The 20,274-nt window shown below is 42.0% G+C and overlaps 2 protein-coding genes across 4 annotated transcripts in view; one reads left to right on the forward strand and one right to left on the reverse strand.

The window, feature by feature from the left end:
• Positions 1-675: 675 nt before the first annotated feature.
• On the reverse strand, positions 676-10,401 carry TTF1 (transcription termination factor 1). Of its 3 annotated transcripts, none has more exons than XM_075055012.1 (12): positions 10,307-10,401; positions 9,341-9,441; positions 8,283-9,199; positions 7,190-7,440; positions 6,611-6,796; positions 4,966-5,044; positions 4,547-4,677; positions 3,799-4,027; positions 3,388-3,477; positions 3,097-3,162; positions 2,316-2,401; positions 676-1,869 (listed from the first exon to the last, which is right to left on the reverse strand). In XM_075055012.1, exons 3-12 carry the CDS (start codon positions 9,185-9,187, stop codon positions 1,709-1,711), a joined length of 2,184 nt encoding a protein of 727 aa, XP_074911113.1. In that variant the 5' UTR covers positions 9,188-9,199; positions 9,341-9,441; positions 10,307-10,401; the 3' UTR covers positions 676-1,708. The 3 variants fall into 3 exon arrangements, with proteins under 3 accessions (XP_074911113.1, XP_074911112.1, XP_074911114.1); XM_075055011.1 differs by having other exon boundaries at positions 10,255-10,365; XM_075055013.1 differs by lacking the exon at positions 10,307-10,401 and adding an exon at positions 9,959-10,134.
• A 173-nt stretch (positions 10,402-10,574) lies between these two features.
• CFAP77 (cilia and flagella associated protein 77) overlaps positions 10,575-20,274 on the forward strand; it is a 61,537-nt gene continuing 51,837 nt past the window's right edge. Inside the window, exon 1 of the mRNA XM_075055014.1 lies at positions 10,575-10,700. Within this exon, the coding sequence (XP_074911115.1) occupies positions 10,575-10,700 (126 nt within the window). The remainder of the gene's footprint in view (positions 10,701-20,274) is intronic.

A 20,274-nucleotide genomic window follows, 5' to 3' on the forward strand; every position in this document is an offset into this window, starting at 1 on the left:
CTTTGTGTGTTTCTTCCATGCAGTAATTAATAAGGTGAACCTTGCCATCAAACTTACTGAACCTCGGTAAACCACTGTTAAACTTTGTTAAATTCCATCGAATTTATTGAACTCTGTCAAATTATTATTTTACCTCAATAAAACATATTGCTGCTTCTGTATTTTGAGTGAGGTGCATTCCACTCATCCATGAGTTTCCCTTTAAAGCAAAGGATAAAATAAATCTCTTCATGGAGGTAGAAGTTTATCTCTGGGATATCTACTCTACAAACTCTACAGCAATGCAATCATTTGTGCTCTAGCCTGCAGAAAATTCAGAGGATCTTCATCTTCCAGGAAAAAAACAAAAAAAACCAAACTTGAAAAACACAAACCACTTAGATTCAAAAATTCAAGTTCTTCAGCTTTTAACCTTCAAACCCATAAGGCAACAGAAGCAGGTCAAAGACCTAAGTGCAAGGGAGCTGGTACTCATTTCCTTCCCCCCACCTGATTTCATCTCTTGGCTGGAAAACTTACCCTTATACCGGTGGCTGATCTCATAGGGTGTCCTGCCTGTCTCACAAAAATTACTTTTTTTTTTTTCTATCTTCAGAGACACTAGAGCCAGACACAGTTAAATATGGCAAGTTATCATTTAACATCCTTCGCTATAAATCACAGTCCAGAAGAACCTCCAATAAAGCCTTTATTTCAAGCCACTGAAAGTTCTGCATTTTCAATGACAATTATTAAAGAAGAGAATTCTCACTTATCAAAACGACCATCAAAAAGTAGTATGTCAGAGACCAAGCCTTCTTGCATTACTTTCTAATAGAGCATATAGGAAATATAAACAAGCGATACAAATACTTTACACACAAAGATGTTTTGGTTTGGGTTTTTTTTTTTTACATTCACTCGGTCAATTTACAAATAATCACTCCAGGCAGATAGTTAAAAATATCATACAAAGACATGAGTACAACCTCTGTCTTATCCCTCAATTTTCTTATTAAAACGTAGACAGTCTCCTTGGCACAATAAAAAAAAAAATATATATGTATGTATATATATACACTGTATTTTGTCTCTGTATTCCAAATATTAACAAAAACATTTTAAATGCATTGTTCTGGTTAGCATGAAATGACATTACAATTTATGAATAGTAATGGACAAAAATCCCTTTTCTCTACAAGTGCTGATAAAAGTATACGTCAAAAATAAAAATCTGTTGCTTTTAAGAACAAGAAAGAAAAAAAAGCTGTGCTGTTTCCATCAACCCAGATGTCTTCAGATTTGTCTATTACAGACATTTAAAAGTAAATTGAAAGCCTTTACCCAATTCTATTAATTTATTTAAATGATTTAAAATTCATTAAAGTTCTGAAAACCAAGTTCATGCACAAAGGGTAAACAGCAGCTTTCAACTCCACAGAAAACAAAGCAGTGGAAAAAATACTGTTTTTAAGACATTCAGAGAGCAACTTGAATGCTTAAATGAAGACTGCTAAAACCAGAGCTAAACTACGGTAATAAAAGGTGGCCCAAACCCCTGTATTTACCTCAGTCTTCAATATGAAACAAGAAAATAAGACATGCATGTCTTTACTTTTTCCATTATTTGATAGCCTGTGTACCTGCAGTTGTTGATCTGTGCCCACTTTCAGCCAGATCCATTTTGCAGTTAAATATGCAGACCAGGAATTGGTTTTAGGGCAGTCAATTAATCACTGTGTTCACTGGAGTCAAAAATGTCACTGAGTCGGAAAGCCTTCTTCTGTTGCCTGGCTGCTGAATTGTCAGAACTAAGGTGTTTCCCCTTCTTTTTTTTCAACTGTTGTTCAAGTTCTGGAAGTTTCTTTTCAAAAAGATAATCAACAATTTCTTTAAGGGAAAAAAAACAAAAAAGAAAAAAGTAGTCTTAATTGGATCTGTAGGGGAACTGGATGCCTAGGGGAAACAGGATCTCACCAACAGAAATTATTTTGTCGGTGTTAAATGCAAAATATCTCACTATTCTGTAATAATTGCAATGGATGCAAAGTAGATCAGACATACATACATGCAAAGATACATTTAAAAAAGCACAGTCATAAAACTTTTAAAGCCAAGGTATTACAAAGAAGAGGTTCATAAGCACTGCATGAAGATGACATTGAAAGTAAACTGTTATTAAAAAAAAAAGCATTTAGCAAAGTAAGTATAAAGCTGAAATTTTAGCCAATTTACTTAGGAGAAAGCTAACTAAGAAAGAATTGAACTAGAATACATATCCTCTTAGATTCAAGCAAAAACCTTAAGGAGTATATACAAACAGCCAGGATACTGACCAGAAAAAGTCTTTTTTTGCCAAGAAGGGACGCAGGAGACTTTTAGCTTATAAAATTTTGCTTGAACATAGGCTCTAGGGACATCTCTGGAAAGAGAAGAGTTCAAAGAATTAGTGGTGCAAGGAACTATTACAAAGTTTAGCTGTTACTGAATTATCCATTCATGAGAGTGACGCCAGTCAAACAAGATCTTAGCTTTAGGTAGAAAGGCTCGATTTCAAATCCTAATTAAAACAGTTTTTCAAGACAGTAATTCCCCTTGAAGGTAAGAACCTAAACTATGCCATCATACATATGTATTGTATATTTAGTGAAAAGAAATAGTAAATGAAACTGAAAGTATGTGGGAAAAGGAAAAAAAAGCATTGTGGAGAAACAACAGCATTCCCAACATTGGTAATTTCATATTCAACACTTACTTTGTTTGGAAGAAGACTATATTGTATTACACATTCCTATAATTATCCTTTTCTTATGTGTTAACACCTAGAAAAGTCTTTTATCAAAGACTTTAGCACAGACTGCGTAACACAGTTCTAATACACAGAATGTGCTAGGAATACAATGAGAGTTGCCTGAAGCGGTTAAGAGTAAGTTTCAGCGCTTATAGGCATGGTTTATTGTTCAGTACTATGCAAGTATATACAACTGTACGTTACCAAACAAAATTACATTTTCTATAGTTGCAGAGGTCTAAGAACTTTAACTCCTTTGTGGAATTTTTAAGACCATCTGTCTCAACTATCCTTTGTATCCACAAAAAGAGGAAAAAAAGGTTTACCCAATAGTATTACTGAGTTCTTCCCAGTTTACTTCATTAGCATCCTCTACTTGCATTTCATACAACCTGTGAATATAATACAGAAGCAGTTTGTAGGCAGAATTCAAGAAATAATTCAATAATACTCACAGCTTCCCCAGGCACAAGTCACAGAGCATTTAGTCCAAAGAAAAGAGTAGTTGCGAAACCTGTATGAAACTGAAGGCATGCCATTCCCACCGTGCAAGCTTTTATAAACACAACTCAGAACAGTAAGAGATACAAAAGCATTTCACTACCTCTGAACTATACCTTTTAATAAGATTGATCTTGGCCTCTAATCTTTTGGTCCCCCTATATAACTGCTGCCCTTCAGTCATCTTCTTTGTTAAAATTGTAGTCCTTTGAAAACAAACAAAAAAAGGTTTCTATCATTTCAAGAAATTCCAAGGATCAAAAGGAGGTGTCTTCAAGATGCTACTGCTGCCACAGAGAAGCAGAAATCAGGCTTCACTATCACAGCAAGAAGAAAACTTAAAACTTAACACAGCTAGCAGAGTTATTTATTTGTCTCAGACACATTTGCAATGCCTCTTTTGTAGTCTACAACCTGTTTATTACCTATCTTACCAAACAATCATCATGGTACAACCAGTTTTGCAGAATAGAGTTAAATACTCCCCAAAACACATTTGATTATCTCAATTTAGTATAAAACCTTACCATTTCTGTTTACATTGTCTCCAATATCGTGTTCCCACTTTAGCTTCAATCTCAGTCCATGGTAATCTCTGGTACAGTTTCTCACGGTCAATTGAGATATCTCTATTTGACTTTTCCAATGAGGAAAGCGAATTTGCATCTTCCATTTCCATTCTTTTCCTAATCACCTCCTCCACCGCATGCATTAACTTCCGGGTCTCTTCCTTTGACCAAGGACCATAATTAATAGCTAAAATTGAAAAATAATGTTAAGGCATAATTTATCATAAATCATCAGGAAAAAAAAAGGCAAAAGAGCAAATGCTTCACTTTGCATTATTCTTATTTACCAGACCAGCTTCTTAACAGACTTCCTAGAAACTCTTCTGCATACCACATTTGAGAGAGGAGTTCAGCCTAATCACTAAAGAATAGCACTGATCTCTAGCTTCTATCTTTTAAAACCTGGTTGCCAAATTCCTCCTGCCCTCCCCCTGAAAGCATCTATTTAGATGTCAGTTCCATTTAATAAAGAGTTGTATTTGTTCCACTTCTTTTTCCTTTTCTGTGAGAGACTGTTCTTATCCCTTCCATATGAAAATGCAACCAGTGGTCTGGAAAAAAGAACTACCACCACAAATTAATTAAGAAAAAAAAAAATCTACTCTAGGGATTTTTTCCTAAAGGTTAGGGCACATACAACATACAGTTAAAATAATTTCTCTAATTGCAATACACAGAATGAATTGTTTTTCTTAAAATTACATACCTGACTTGATTTCAGAGTATTTCATAGCAACTGAGAGGTTAGAACGGGACATCATCTCAGAAATCTTCTTCCAATCATTGCCATGCATAGCATGATACTTCTTTAATTTTTCTTTTTCTTCCTTAGTGTACCTGGTTGAGGAAATGGGCACAGCTTAGCTGTAAATTCAAACCATTCCAATATCTTAGAAGAGCTGTAATCTCTACAGGCGTTTCAATGTTACTCATCACTACCATTTTGAGTCACACTTTAGAACAGAGGAATTGATAAGGACTAGTCAGAAAAATGAACTGTCAATTAAGTCACATTAACTGGCACAAATGGGAGAGATGATCTTCATTTATATACATTTTTAATGCACAAATAAACATCAGAGACTGATATTAGCATTCAGAAACTCTTTCAAATTACTCGCTTACCTCCCTTTATAATTATTTGGGTCAAACATCTTCCTTGCTCGATAATATATCAGCCTCCAGGGTCGTGGTATGCCCTCAGCTAGAAGGCAAATGATTCATTTTTAAGAAACATTTCTCACATTGGTGAGGCCACTTTTAAAAAAAAGCCAAAACAAAACCAAAACCCAACAACATACATATTTCATGACCGTGCTGTCAATGACAGATTCCCTCCATTCAAGAGAATGTACTCTACAACAATTCAGTAACTGCACAGGAAATAGTCTGAATGGAATCTCCCGAGGAGTTTCAAAGATGTAATTGTTGTGACCGTGGTAAGATTGTGAATGCTGACGGCTGGTAAATAATTGTGTACATGCCTGCATACATGTGGGTGAATATAAAAAAATTGAACTTTTGAACTCTCAAGCACAAACCTGCTACTCACTAGCTACAAACTTGTATGGACTGGCTGTACATTTGATCCAGATGTAATTAGAATTTAACTAACATACTGAACACTCGCATTAATAGAGACATGAAACAGCCACCAGTCAGGAGGCTGATGAGATATTGCGCTTCTGCATATAGACTATTTTGACTAGGAAAAGCAGGGACTGAGGGCATCCAGCAAAACCAAAGTCAAGGTCTTGGCTGAAGCTAAGATCCACAGAGACCAATACCTGGGAACACATAACAGTCCTGGTCAGCAATGCCCAGGAGAGGTGACTGCAAGCAACTCGCATAACCCTGACATGACTTTCTGCCCAGTTTTCCCAGACCAGGAGCAATCTCCCAGATTGGAAGGGAAGTCAACATCAGGCAAATGTGACGATGCAGGGGGGAACGATTGTGTATGTGAAATAATCAAGGAGGAACAAATCTGTAGTCTCATTGATCCTTGAATAAGTGCTAGTATCCAAATCCATTACAGGTTGTCATTTACTCCCGTCTTGCCTATGCTGATGATACAGAACAAACACAGAACAGAAAGCCATTGAGAAAGTGCGCTGAGTAGATTCATCAGAGATGTCATAAAATGAGCATGTTTGCCATGTGAAGCATAAATGTTTTCTAGCTAAGAAAAGCCCAACAAAATGAGTAAAGAGGAAGAGAAGAGATGATCCTCCTGCAAACAGAATCTTAGAAATAAGAATTTTGTTTTCTTCAAGTCTTGGAAAACTAGCTACTTTGGCTAATGACATAATTTCTTTCAGTTTCTGCCATTGGTCACTCAGTCCTAAACCTGCCACGTATTTATTTGCTCTCACTCAGTCCTGAACCTGCCACCTATATAGGTGCTCTAAGAACAGCTGACAATTTCAGACAGGACTTAATCACACCTCTCATTAATAAGTCACTATGCTTAATTATATAGCCTAGCAAATAATGCACCTTAAGCCATAAAGCCCAAATGCAAGTCTGTAAGTGCTGCTGGTCATGATGATATTTTAATCTCTAAACTCTTCACACCCGAGAAAAGATAGGAAGAATGGTATACCATAGAGATTATCAACTACATAATCTCAGCAGCACACTCCTTTTTTGCCAAATTTAGCAACATTAGTGCTTTTCAATTAAAAAATTATTTTAGAAAATACATCATGCTATGACCAGGTTGTGGAATGTAACGTTCAGCTATTTGAGAAGGAACTTAAATACTTACAAAGTTTTTCACAAAAAAGATGTTCTGCTTTTAGGCGACTGATAGTTTCTTTATCTTCTGGATACCTTGAGGTAAACAGGAGTTTTTCAGCACTGTCTATTCCAGTAATTGATAAGAACTCTTCAACATTTTTCCGGATTTGATTATTTTCCTTCTGGGAAAATCTGCCAAACTTGACAGCAATACCTAAAATATACAGAAAATTTTATTTAAAGAGGAAGGGGAAAAAAAAAAGAAAAAAAAAAAGAAAACCTCAAGTACCATCTCTTGTACATTACATTTCAGGTTTTAGCAAACATACAACAAAAGATCAACAAATTCAAAAGGTGAAAAAAGGAAACTGAAAGAGACAAAACAAGAGTTTGGAGCAGGTAACTTACGCATACACTTTGGACTGTAATTTGACAATGAGGAAGTAGATGCTACAAAGCAGAGAAATACAAAATACATCTATCAGAATAAAGTGAACCAGACTCTATGGATGTGACATAAATTATATAAAAAGTACTTTCCCTCTGCCAAAACATTAGCACAGCTCCACAGTCCTTCCTCACTGCAACAATATTTTGGAGAGCTCACCTTGTTTTTTAAACTCTTTAAACCTCACTAGGTCTCTTCCAGCCATCTTTCTGATTGAACTGTCAGATATATTCCTCACATGAGGAATAAACTCTTCCAATTCTTGTTTTGCAGTATCCAAATCCACAGCCGAACACAAGGTAAAGTCCAGGCACTCTTCATCATCCAGACTAAGCTCATCAGAGGCTGCCATTTCAGTAAAGGAATTATTCTGGTCCTTCTTTCTATTTGGTGCCGAGCATTCTGGTGTCCTGATATTTAAAAAAACCACACAAAAAAAACATAAAATAAAATACACCACTCTAACTCCAAAACAGAGATTGTTAGAATCTCTACCATTAAAAGAATGAACACGTTCATTAATTAAAGCACAAGAAGAATACTTCACACACCCACCCCCTTGTATTTCCAACCTTTTAACATAGACATAATTTATTACTGAATTTCTGTACTTAGAATATTCAAAGAGCTTACTGAAGTTTTGAAAATCCACACCTTTCCCACAAAACTCTCACACATGGACATACAGAAGATATAGTGTCTCTTGCTACCGCTGGCAACACAGAACTTTTCCATCTGTCTCTTCCTAGTGCTCTTACTGTGGGTTCTAGACACTGTAAAAGCACCAAGAGCTACTTACATGAGCATTTGTTTGTACAGAACATTAAATTCTTTAGTTGACCTTACTAGTAGCTTGGTAATAATGCATATATTCACCATAAATACCTAATTTAACAAATTAAATCCCTTTCTTTCCACCCCCCCTTTTTTTTTTTTACTAAATGTGAATTGCTTGCACATAAATTATTTCTATACCTACAGTTTTTAAATAGGAGAAAATGTTCTACATTGAAGGCAATAGTAGTATATTCTCACAAATTTTCATTCTATTTTCACAAGGTAACTAAGCTCTTAAAGTAGGTCCCTATAACATCTCAACATACTGTAAAGGTTTCTGAAGTTGTTTTTAAAAATACATACAAAACAGACTGAAACAAAATCTGGGACCCAAATAACGTGATAGAAACATATTTGGGGGTTGGGCAGAAGAGGAAAAAAAATAAACAAAAGCACAAACAAAACCTAAACTTACATTACATCAGATTCTGACGAGCTTTCTTCCCTGACAAAAGCGCTGCTTTTTTTCGCCTTTCTAGCACACACTGGAGTTTTTTGAGGAGATCGATCAGCTGCTTTAGTCAGCTTAGAGAAATTAGCAGGTACAGGCATAGAATCGTCACTCAAGGCAGTAGAAGCATCACAGTCACCATCTTCATGCCATTGCTGGGGCGTTGCCACACCACCCTCTTCTGTAGGTAAAGGCAACATTGTGTCTTCCCCTTGCCTCTTCTGCTCTGGTGATGACAACAGTGACTGGTAAACGGTTACATCTGTGTCTTCTTGCATATCTTGGGTACTACTGCCTCTTTTCTTCTTCTTCTTCTTCTTTTTTGGTTTTTGATGGTCATTGTTATCGTGTGTTTCTGAGGCAGGCAGGTCACATACCTCATCCTCTTCAGGCAACTCTTCTTTTCTTTTCTTCTTAACAGCTTGTTTCAGATAAACATAATCAGCATCCATGTCCTCACAACCATCAGTGCTATGCTGATTTATTGTGACACAAGTTACATCACTTTGCTCATCTGTACTATCATTATACTTCCGCTTCTTTTTTTTCTTTTTCTTTTGTGAAGCATCCACTCCAGTTTCATTATTAATTTCATGTTCCAGTCCTACACAAGAATTATCTAACAAAGACTGTTGCTGCTCCCCCTTGTTTTTCGTTTTTTTCTTCTTTTTACAGCCTTCATCACTCTGTGCTGCTTGGTCTTCAAACAGCAGTGGAGAAGCACGGCTAAGCTCCGCATTTTCTGTACTCTGTCCTTCACCATTTTCATGTTTCTTATTGTATTCTTCATCGTTTCTCTTCTTCTTCTTTTTCTTCTTCTTGAAAAAATCCTGAACTTGAAAATCATCTGCCCTTGCTTCTTCTGTCATATTTTTTCTTATCTTAAATAAAAGATATAGAGTTTTACTCAAGTGCTATAATTTAGGTACCGTTACACACAGTTACACAGGAAAAAAAAAATCCACCCCAAACATTAAAATACTATGGAACTACTCAATATTACCTTAGAAACATACACTTACTTTTCAATCCAGCTAATTTTGCAGAGTGACTACAAAAAAGCGACACCTTCTTCATCAAACAGATGTGCATCACAGCTGTATTCAACCTTAAAATTTCCTTCCTATAAAAACAAAGATACCCTTTAATAACTATTAGCTTTAAGTTGACTTTGCATAACTAAGCAATGACAGTAAGCAACAACAGACTGCTATATTCAACCCTGCTTTCAGCACTGAAACAGCAACAAGCTAAAAGTAATAAAGAAATATTAAACTAATCAGCACTAAAATCAAGTTCTCTAGTTAGAGGCTTCTGGCTGGCATTGCTCATGTTCAAACAGGCCTAAACTTAGCCAGGACCTGCCAGCTCCAGCCGACTCTGTAACCAGAACAAATCTACTCCTGACAACTACGGATTTACACAGAGCGGGCAGGAAGTATTTTTTAACACATCTTCTACGGCCAGCACATAAAAAAACACATACAAACCAACATTCTGTCGTCTCTGAGACACGACACCTTAAATTTCACACCCCCCCAACACCGTTTCCAGCGCTGGCCGGTACCAGACATCACCTCCTCACCGCAGCTGCCCCGAAACCCCTGCGGGCAGACCCCAAACCACGCACCGCCACGCACCTCGCCCCACCGCCCTGCCTAGAGAGCTAGGCCGCGGGCCGCAAGCTGAGGCCGCGGAACACGGCCCCACGGCACCCTCTACGCGGAGCCACGTCCCACCCACCGGCCGGCCCGCCGTTACCCTCCGGGACTACCGAGAGAGGCACCCGAAACAACCCCAGGCCTCTCGGTGGGCCGAGGCGGGGCAAACCGCGGTCCCCTCAGGGCCCCCTGACGCTCTCCCCCCCCCGGCCTGCAAAACTCGTCCCGCCGCCCCCACGGGGAACAACCCTCCGGCCCAGCCGTCGCCCACCGACCCGCCACACGCGCTCCCCCGCCGTCCGCGCACAACACCACCCCCCACAGCACCTGCTACCGGACTCTCCGTTCCTTAACGCCCTCCCCCCCCGGCGGAAGCGGCCCCAGCCGGACCCAACAAACCAACGGACCGCCGGCGTGAGGCGGCGGTTGCTAGGAGACGGGGCACCGCCACCCTCCTCACCCACGTTCACGGGTGGGAGCTGCAGCTCCGCGGCCAAATCCTCCCGACCCCCCCGCCAGCGGGGCTGTTCGCCTCAGCCCCGGCTCTCCTCCGCCGCCGTCCCCAACCTCGGCGCGGTGCTGCCCCGGTGGTGACATGGCGGGCGGTGGAACGGCGGCCCCGCGGCGGCCGCTGACTCTGCCTGAGGTGGAGCCGGGCAGCGAAAACGAGCGGCTGGGGGTGGCCCGGGACAGCATGCTGCGAAACCCGCTCATCCTCAAGGTGAGCCCCGGGGGCCACCCGGTCCCTTCCCTCCGTCCCCGCTCCTTACCCGGGCACGACCACCCGCCCCCCATCCTAGCGCCGGTAGCGGCGAACAGAACCCCCGGGAGGGGGGAAGCAGCTCCAGACCCCCGCGGGCACACAGCGGAAAAGTTTCCCGTTAAAGCACTTGGAGGGTGACAATGGTTGAAAACGGGGGGGGGGGGGGTGTTACCCCAATAATTTATATGACGAGGAAGGAAAAAATGCGTTTTCTCACTGCTCCTTCGTGATCTATCACCGTTGAACAGCCGGTAGCCCCGGGATGGTGACGGGCAGCAGCGTGGGGTGGGTTTTCCCTCCGAGGGAAGGGTGTCGGGGCCAGGGACCGAGATGTCAGCGGGGCTGCTCTCTGCCACACACACACCCCCCTCAGCAGGGGGTGTCCGGGGCGACCCACAAACCCTAACTGCCTAAATTAGGGTTTGTAGACGGGCTGCGGCAGTTACGGTCACTCCACAAACTCCTGACACTTCTCATTTTACCCGTTCCGCTCGTATCCCTGTCTTATGGATAGGCTGAGCTCCGGGTAAGCCTTAGAAAGCTTCAAGCATCTAACTTCTGCTCCCTCCTCCTAATCAACACCCACAGAAAATCACGCTTTAAACCCCTCCACCGCCTTCCTTGGAGTCTTGTCGTGTGCGTGTCGTCCCCCCCAGCAGCAGCTGAAGTACAGCTCTCGTCCCCTGGATGGCACTCGCCGAATAGCTTCGTGCCCTAACCAGCTCTTTCCGATCCCAGTCCCCAGCAGGGACACGCCGCCCACCCGGTACCGACCCCCCCTCCCCGGTGCTCGGGGGCCGGGATCGTTGCTCTGAGGGTGCAGAGGGAGAGAGAAGGCGGCTGCAGCTCCCGCCAGCCCCCCCCCCACCCGCAGCGGGCACCGAGAGGTTTGACCAGTTGCACTTTTCCTCTTCTCCTGGTGAGGGCAGCCAGTTCTGCTCAAAAGTGGTGGGTTTCCCCCAGCAGACAGCGGGGACGTTTAAAACGCGACGGTTCTGCCGGTGCTGCGCTGGGTAAACTCTTCTATTCCCTTGGTAATCGGACCCTGGCAGTGGCAGGCTCGGAAATCGGCCGTAAAATTTTGGAATATCACAGAATATGCGAGTCTTGCAACATTGAACCTCTTTCTTCCCCTCTCCCCCCCACCCCTGAAACTCTAAAAATCGATTTGGAAATTATACTAGGAAGGCAAAGGAAAAAAAAAAAGTAGTTTTTGTGTCATAACTCAAAAACAGTTTCACTTTTTCAAATCCAAAACTTCTATTTTCTTTCTTTTCTCTGGATCCCGTAAGTTTGAGAGGAAATGGCGGTATCTTTGCTTAGAAGTGACATCGGGGTGAAGATTTCCTCACCCAGCTGCATCCCAGAAAGGGCTGGACAGACATAGGCAGGGCAAACCTCCTCGGGATGGAGGCAGCCCTGCATCTTCCTCATCCCTCCAAACTGTTTCTGCCTTTCTTAGAAAAGTGTGCTAGTAAGTATATTTTTAGGTGATGCATGAAGATGAACCAGAAGAATATGTAATTATATGACATTTAAGGCATGCTAGGGCATAACTGTAGGGATTGGGTTGATACTACTTATTTTCACGATGCCTTTACATTTCTTACATTGAAATAGGTATAAACCACCAGTCAGCGCCATAAATCCCAGGTCTATGAATATAACACTGGGGTAATCCTATGAAGGGCAGCTCCTCTCCTGTAGTGTGTATGTTGCAGGTAGATTATATGCGGTCATTAAGATTATGTTGATTTATGTGGGAGTTTTGCCTGTCTGGACGGGAGCATTCGGCTGAGCGCTGTCTGTCCCTAGAGCTCAGTTGATGTCTTCTCCCCTCGGGTCCAGCAGTTTGCTCAGCCCCAGCTTTAGGGCTTGAGTTTTTTCTCAGCATAACTGTTGCAGAGCATCCTGGCAGTGGGAATTCTGAGCAGTTGTAAATCATGGGGAGTTTTAATAAGACCCAATCTGGGTTTCTGCTGTCTGGCCAGGTGAAACTAAAATTTGAGCAAGTTTTGAGAAAAAGTAGTGTTAAATTTTAGCATTCTGACAACTTCCATTCTTTGAGGGCTCCTTGCGGGAGGGTATCCTTCACCGTAAGCCAGCCAGTAGGGATGTAAAGAGATCTGCATCTACCCGATGCAATCCTTTAGCACGAAGTAACTGAGCTATTAACAGGGATACTTTTACTCTTGGAGCCATCAGTAATTTCACCTCATGGTAAGTCATGTTTTAAAGTTTGTGCAGCAAATTACTGACCCCCTGCCAACTGCCTGCCCACACTGCATCACGCCCCACTGAATGCTGAATTTACCAGGGTGTCCTCTGCTGCCAGGAGGTGATGGTGACAGGATGGCAGTTTACTGGATAAGCGCTGGCACTCAGCCAGTCCCGCTTGCTGGTGCGTGCACCAGTAGTGGCATACTCACAGCATCAGCCCTCTGCCATGTCTCCTCTTTATGCTTCCAACTACAGCCTGGGATCTCTTCCCCCTACTTCCCAGGAGAGCCCTGGGGATCAGGCATTTTGGAGAGAGCTGCCCAAGGGGATGGCCAGCAGGTCCCAACCCTCATGCTGTGCAGTGTCACTTGAAAACCAAGGACACAAAGATGGTTTATAAGAAAGGGACAAAAGGTTTTGAGACAACTACTGCTTGGACAAATGCTTCTGGCAGCTGTGGGAGGGCACTGAGGAATGCACGGCTCCAGCAGCTATCATTAAGGTTCACCAGACAGCAAATACACAAGAACCTGAGGCCCAGCAGTGATGGATGGGACACTTAGTCCCTGCTTTTCCTCCAACTAGCCCTCAGTCCCCAAAACCCTAGTGCAAGTGTGACAGACCTCCTATACTTTGCAGCAGCTAACAACAGGATCCCCTACTTTCTCTCCCAGTTCTCTTGTATCTTCTAAATGAGGCACCGTGTATCCAAACAGAGACCACTGCACAGCCAACTGCCCGCATTTCTGGCTGACCTTCCCGCCTCAGCTCTGCCCCATACCCCCACCAGGATGTGTCTACACATGCTGGCTATCACAGATTAAAACCATCATCTTTTCACATAAAGATTTCTAGGAATGAATGCTCTATTTTTTCTCTGGTAGAATGTATTATGTGTTTTAATTAATCAAGGAATTAATTTAGTTTATCAATATATATTTGCTTGCAGCATAAAACTGAGGCAAATATTTCATCTACTGATGCCAGTAAAAATCTGAGCAAAGCATTTTTGGTTTGTTTGTTTTTACCAGTAAAAGCCTTAGCCAAGCACTTTTTTCAGTACAAACTTACTGAAAACTACTGTGTTACAAAAATAAGCCAGCTCTGGGCAGGAAACAAGACTTCTCCACGTTTAACCCTCAGCATGCCTGACATGCACTCCAGAAAAAGTGGGCCACACCAGTTTGGTTTCATTTATATTAACATCTTTTAGATAATATGCCATAATTAAGTTCAACATCTCGCTGCCAAAGTCATTGTGTCACCAGCCTGAAGTTGGACATATCCCTGGTGTGCAAAGGTAGATGGGAAGTCCCAGCTGCCAGACCCACATGCCAAAGCATCCTCTTACTTGTTCAAGTGCGGCCAGGGGACACGCAGAAAGCAGGGAACTGCTCTCCATGAAACGCCTTCAGAGCTGAGAGGCATCCAACTCACCCTCAGAGCCCCAACCACAGCTCTCAACATTAAAAAGTTGTTTCACAACTGGCAGTTCAGAGGACGAGGAGGATGGTGATGGTGCTTTGCTGGCAGGAAAAGGCTGGTGCCAGGTCTCAATCCCAGTCATCCAGGCTGCAGGAGAACCAGATTTAACAAACAGAAGTTTTCAGCACTGCTGGAATGCACAATATTTGTTTTAAAAGCTTGTTATTTACATGACAACTGATGCCAGGCTTTTTTTTATTGGTCTGAATGCCAGGCTGTTTGGGGTTCATCTTCCCAAGCTTTTCTCTCCAGCCTTGAAGGCTGCAATTTTTTCTTTTTTCCAAATAAGATCGAACAAAATCCACAGGACTCAGGCAATAAACTTCCAGCAGGTACAGTCTCCAGAAGAATATATGATCAAAAAACTCAGAAAACCCACAGAAATCAGCACACTGATAGCCTTGGTTTTGGCAATCCCAGCAGAGGAAGGATTAGCTAGGCCAGGGAGGCTGAGCTGCCTTTTTTTAGTGGAGGAAGGGGACACACGGGAGCCTGCTCCTTGCCCAGGGAGAGCAGCTTAGTGTGGGTGACAGAAAGGCACCAGCCAGGTGGCCGAGGGACTCCACTGACTATGTGGGTACCAAGTAAAGGCAGAAGTCACTCACCATGTTTTTCTTTTTCTTTCATGCCTATTGAACCTTATCATGAAGTATTTCTGAGCCATCTGACTTGTCACAGAGCAAGGCACTGCTGAGAGTTGTTGCAAATTCATTTTGGTTTCTGGAACGATCCGTAGGAAGGACAGCTAAGAAAAGCAAGTCGGGACATTTTATCAAACTAAAATTGTGCCACATCGTGGGGGGGAAAAAAAAAAAAAAAGCTCTAATTATGCAAGAGACAAACATGGACAAATGGATGTGAAAAAGAATATTACAACTTTGAGTTGTAAAGTGCATGCATCACAAACATCTCTTGCAACAGCAATTACTGAAAGGGCAGGTTTTCCATCACTCTGGAGTTGAAGCTTTTATTAATAGACCTGCATTGTGGCTGTAACAAGGCTTTTACATCTGAATGTTGTGCTCAATCTTTGAGCCTTTAACCCTCACCTTCCTTTTTTTTTAAAAAAAAAAAACTCTCCAAATCTACTCGTCTTTTTAGCTCTCCCAGCACCGGTATAGCGAGGAGCCAAGGTGATCCTGGAACGATGCTCCCATCTCTCCAAGCCCTTTCTCAGGGCAGAGCCAGGAGGCACTACTCACCTTCGTAATCATCATCCACCTTTGTGCAAGGACTGCTAACCTGCACAGGAAGGGAAGGTGATAAAATAAAGGCTTCCCTAAAAACATACCCATCGCTGGATGCTCAGGGAGCAGCTGTACAAGCCATCAGAAACCATGCAGGTGTAGTGTCTGCGTGATGGCTGGGACTGACAGAGATCAAAATCATTCCATCTCTACAGAGCGCAGGTCCCGGTGGTCTCCATCATCTCTGCAGCATACCTCTGCTCTCCTCAAGTGATCTGGGGATGCAGCCGAGATCTTACAGCTACTTCCATGTTGACCAAGAGCCCCAGGTGTGGCAAACTCTACTGACGACATCACAGCCCTGCCAAGCATCTTCCAGAGCATTCGGATAACTTCCCTCAGGTGTTAACTTTGTTAATTTAAATAACTCTCTTCCCTCTCAGCTGTTTGGAATCAATGCATCTATTGAAAACTTGGTAGGAGACCAGATTTTAGTTTGTCTGTCTCAGGTGAATAACCCCTGTAACACAGAGCAGAGTAGCCACAAGTACTGTGAGCGGTATTTAGAATCAGGTCGTCTTTTATTTGGTGTTAATTATACTATTTACCTCAAATCACTACATGTGCTGAGCATCCTGCCTTCTGTGCTTGCTGCCTGGGGACGCTGAGGATTAATTAGTGTTTATGCAGCATTTTGTGTGCTTATTACTATTATTATAATATCACTACTACTATTATATTTTTGCAATCTAAGGCCAGTGTTGTGCTTTTAAAAACGTATTCAGAAATGTCTACACAGTACAGCTCAATAATTCATTAGAGAAATAAACTAATGAAGGGCTGGTTAGTCAAATAATCATTAGGTTTGGTTCTGAGCTTTGTCTCTCCAATACTCCAACTTCTAAGGGTTTTCTTCTCAGCATGAACTCATTTAAGATTTTAAATGAATTATTTGGTACACTAAAAATTAAACTCCTTATGAGCTTTAGTGCCCTCCCATATTTTGCACAAACACCACTGAAATAAATAAGGCATTACCAAGAGGCAAGTAAACATTCTGCATGAATAAAAGTAGTGGGGTTTTCTCCTGGTTATTTGAAGTCAGGACTTAGGCTACAGACTGCCAGCTGTGTTTCAGCGGGCAGAGGGACGGCACCAGCAGCACCGGGCATTCATAGCTGCTCACCCCCAAGATCGGCAGGCAGTATGTAAAAGCAAGCAAAAGGGCATTTTGATCCTTTATGTGAACAAAACAATGCAAATTGGTGAGACTAATAAGCCCAGAAACATTACAAGGTGAATGCCTTTTATGTTCATGAAAATCTTCTATGTTTATTTGTCTAATACAATGGAAATAAAGCTTCAAAGGCCCTTTGATTTAAAAGTGCATTATTGAAGTCAGCCCGCACAATAATAACCATTAGACTGAATCATTGCATTATGACCCTAATAGCAGCATTGTCATAGCAGATAACATCGGTACAGCCTCTTGCCTGAGTTGTTGGTGATGTAAAAGCAGAAATTAAGCCAAAAGATGAGAGAATGTAAGCAGAATAGGAAAAAAAATAAAATGAAAAAAGGTCACAAACGGGTCCATGCACTCACAGTGCATCCAGAGCTGCAGCAGGCTATGAATTTTTATGATGAACCTAAAACTCAGGCTTTATTGTCTGAAAGATTTAAGAAACTTTGGGGGAGAGCCAATACCAGTTTATGGCATTGGCCCCAAACCACGTTAAGCCAAGAGATGGTTTTCAGACTAGTTCAAATCGAAGGCACCATGCAGAAAGTCAGGCATATTCCAAGTCCCGAAAACGAGCCCTTACCCGCAAACCCTTCTCCAGAGACACCGAACCCATCAGGCTGAGAGCAGCACCAGAGACCCAGCTAAAACTTGTAAGAGCACAGGAACATCCCTGCCATATTTCCCCTCTGTCCTCAGTTTCCCACTCCACCAACAATAAATATCCCTCCTTCTCTGGAAGAGGCACAAGAAAATCTACTGAGCAGAGAGGAAAAGCTGGCGGAGGCTCAGTAAGGACTGTCCTGGATAGGAGAGCATTGGGCAGGCAACCGGTGGACAGCTGCCCAAAGAAAAGGCAAAAACCTCTTCATTTTTAAACCTTTGCCGCAATCATTTCCCCTCTTTTTTGAGTGCTGCCTAGCAGAATATAGAGCAAACGAAGCATGTTCACGGCAATCACAGGGACCAACGTTTTCAGTTCCGCATTTTTGCAAGTTTTTAGCCACACTTTCCCCAAGGGCAGATTGCTTTCCATGCAAATTCTTAGAGACGCTCTTATGTTTAATTATTGAATTTGAGAAGCCTTTGTCATCTTGCAGGGATTGTTTTGTTCTTGCTTGGCTGCTCACGTTGTACAGATTAGACAGAACCTGCATTTCTGAGGATATTTTCTTTTTTAACCATTTGTATGTTATAAAATAAATTACACTGACTTTTCTACTTACATTTATTTGAAGTAGCATAGATAAATGAAAGCAGGACCCTATTACTAGATTTCCAACAACAGCCTTTAAAAAACCCTCAATATCAGGGGAAATATCTCTGGTTTGATTTTTTTTTAAGCAAAGCAACATGAGTTTTGTGTCTAAAAATCTTACAAGTGAAACCTGATTAAAAATAATAGTGTAATTCCCAGGCTGGGGAGGGGGGGGAAAGTCAGAAAAGCAAACACAACGAACCTTGTATTGCTTAGTGAAGAGCAAACTAGCTTGAAAAATAAAGATGGTTTTAATCTTGAGCTTCGGGCTGCTCGCCCAGGTAGAAGAGCCCCTTTGTTTGCAGCATGCTTTTCAACTTCCCAACGTCCCTTTACATTTGCTCTCTCCATCACCCTCCTGCTCGCTGCCCGGCCCCTTCTGTGATTCCCAGGAGATACCAATCAGCTGGTCAGGAGGCGACTGTAACTACACTAATTACCATGTATTACGGTGTGTTAAAGCGCTAATACACGCCGAAACGCAAGTTTCTCCGCACCGGCTGCATCCATCGCCGCGCTCTGCCCCTCTCCTCCCTCTCCGCGGTGCCACGGCGAGGGGCTGCCGTGCTACCTCTGCCGCCATAATCAGGGAGCTAAAATTGTTATCAGATTAGCCCCAGCAATGAAAAGCACAGTCCCAGATCACACTCACAGTTAGTTAGCATTTAGATAGGCTGGGACGGGGGTCTGTACAATAGGCATCAAAGCTGAACTCTTGGTGCAGCGAGAGGGATTAATTTCTTTAACCAACATGCCTGATCTGGCCTATCTCATTACCCTGCCTTGTCAGTGTCGATGTTAGATTTGATTGAAGATTATACCATTTAGGCCTTTCCCCTGTTTTCCACAGAAATCAGGCCTATTGAATTGCACATTCTTCCATGGGCCCCTGTCAATACTCAGTGGCCTGAGCCTCTAATTCTGCTTCATTTAAACTTCATCAACTTTTCCAATCAAGTGGAAGGATCTGAAATAGGCTCCGTAAGCAGAAAGGCCCTTTTTCCTTTTGTCAGATAATTTATTCTGTTTTCTCTTTCTCTCCCCCTTGCTTCCCCACCTCTTTCTCTTTTTCTTCTTTTCGCTCCCTTTCCCTGATGCTGAAAATGAGATTACAGTATTTAAATGACTATGATAATCAATCGGGGGACCTTGAGCCGAGATTGAGGTTAATTTTTCTTAGCAGAACAAAGAAGCGTGATGCCATTGGGGATTTGAAGGTGCAATCTGTGTTTCATGCTTGTATTCCTCCCCCCCAACCCAAAACTGCAGTTTTAGGAGTCTTTTCTTGTTACTAACTAGGCAGTTGTTGTGATTTTTAAGAGGCAACCCCTAGGAGAGAAGAAATGTAATTTTGGGCTGATAAATAGCTAACAGCCTTCTATCAACAATTTTAATAGGAAAAAAAAATTCACTTACATGGTATGACTGCAGATCTAATGAAAGTGCTATCATTACCTTATTTATTTTTAAATATACTCAGAATAATTTTCAGCAGTGCTATGAGTAGTCCTTCCAGCCTGCACAGCAGAGTTGTGAACTTTTAACTGAATACCCCTTTCATCCAGCCACTCTTTCTACTTAGCAGCTTTCTTGGTTGCCTGGAAAAAGTCGAGACTTTTGTCATGATTTTGCTAATCAGAAATGGAATCGCTTATGTTTGTCTTAAAACCTGCATTGAAAAGGCTTGTTAAGTCTTTAGATGATGTATTTTTGGTTGTAACACGCCAGCATTCGCTCACCTGGATCTTTCCCCTACCTTTCTCAGGAAGAGAGAGAGAAAAATATGCATTTCTTTGCTTCCATCCTAGCTGTCTTGTCAGTGCTGTTTTACATGCTGCCACCCAATGTTATCTTTTATTTGTGTCAGGAGAGAGGATTTGACAAGTTCAGTATACAATGTTCATTTGGCAAGGCAAATTTTTCATACCAATTTTGAGTAGAAAATGAAACCATCTTTCAACACAACGAGCAACATCATTTTTGGACAGACTTATTATGAGAAGAAGCATTGCAAAACTTTATTTCCCTGCACGATCCAAAAAAACCCTGGAAATGAGACATTTAAACAAAACAATAAATACATGTATGAATGTTTGAGGCCATCAGTTTGTTTTGGAAATAAAAAATAACCACCAGCTG

Source organism: Buteo buteo, chromosome 23 (genome assembly GCF_964188355.1).
Source record: "Buteo buteo chromosome 23, bButBut1.hap1.1, whole genome shotgun sequence".
NCBI lineage: Eukaryota > Metazoa > Chordata > Aves > Accipitriformes > Accipitridae > Buteo > Buteo buteo.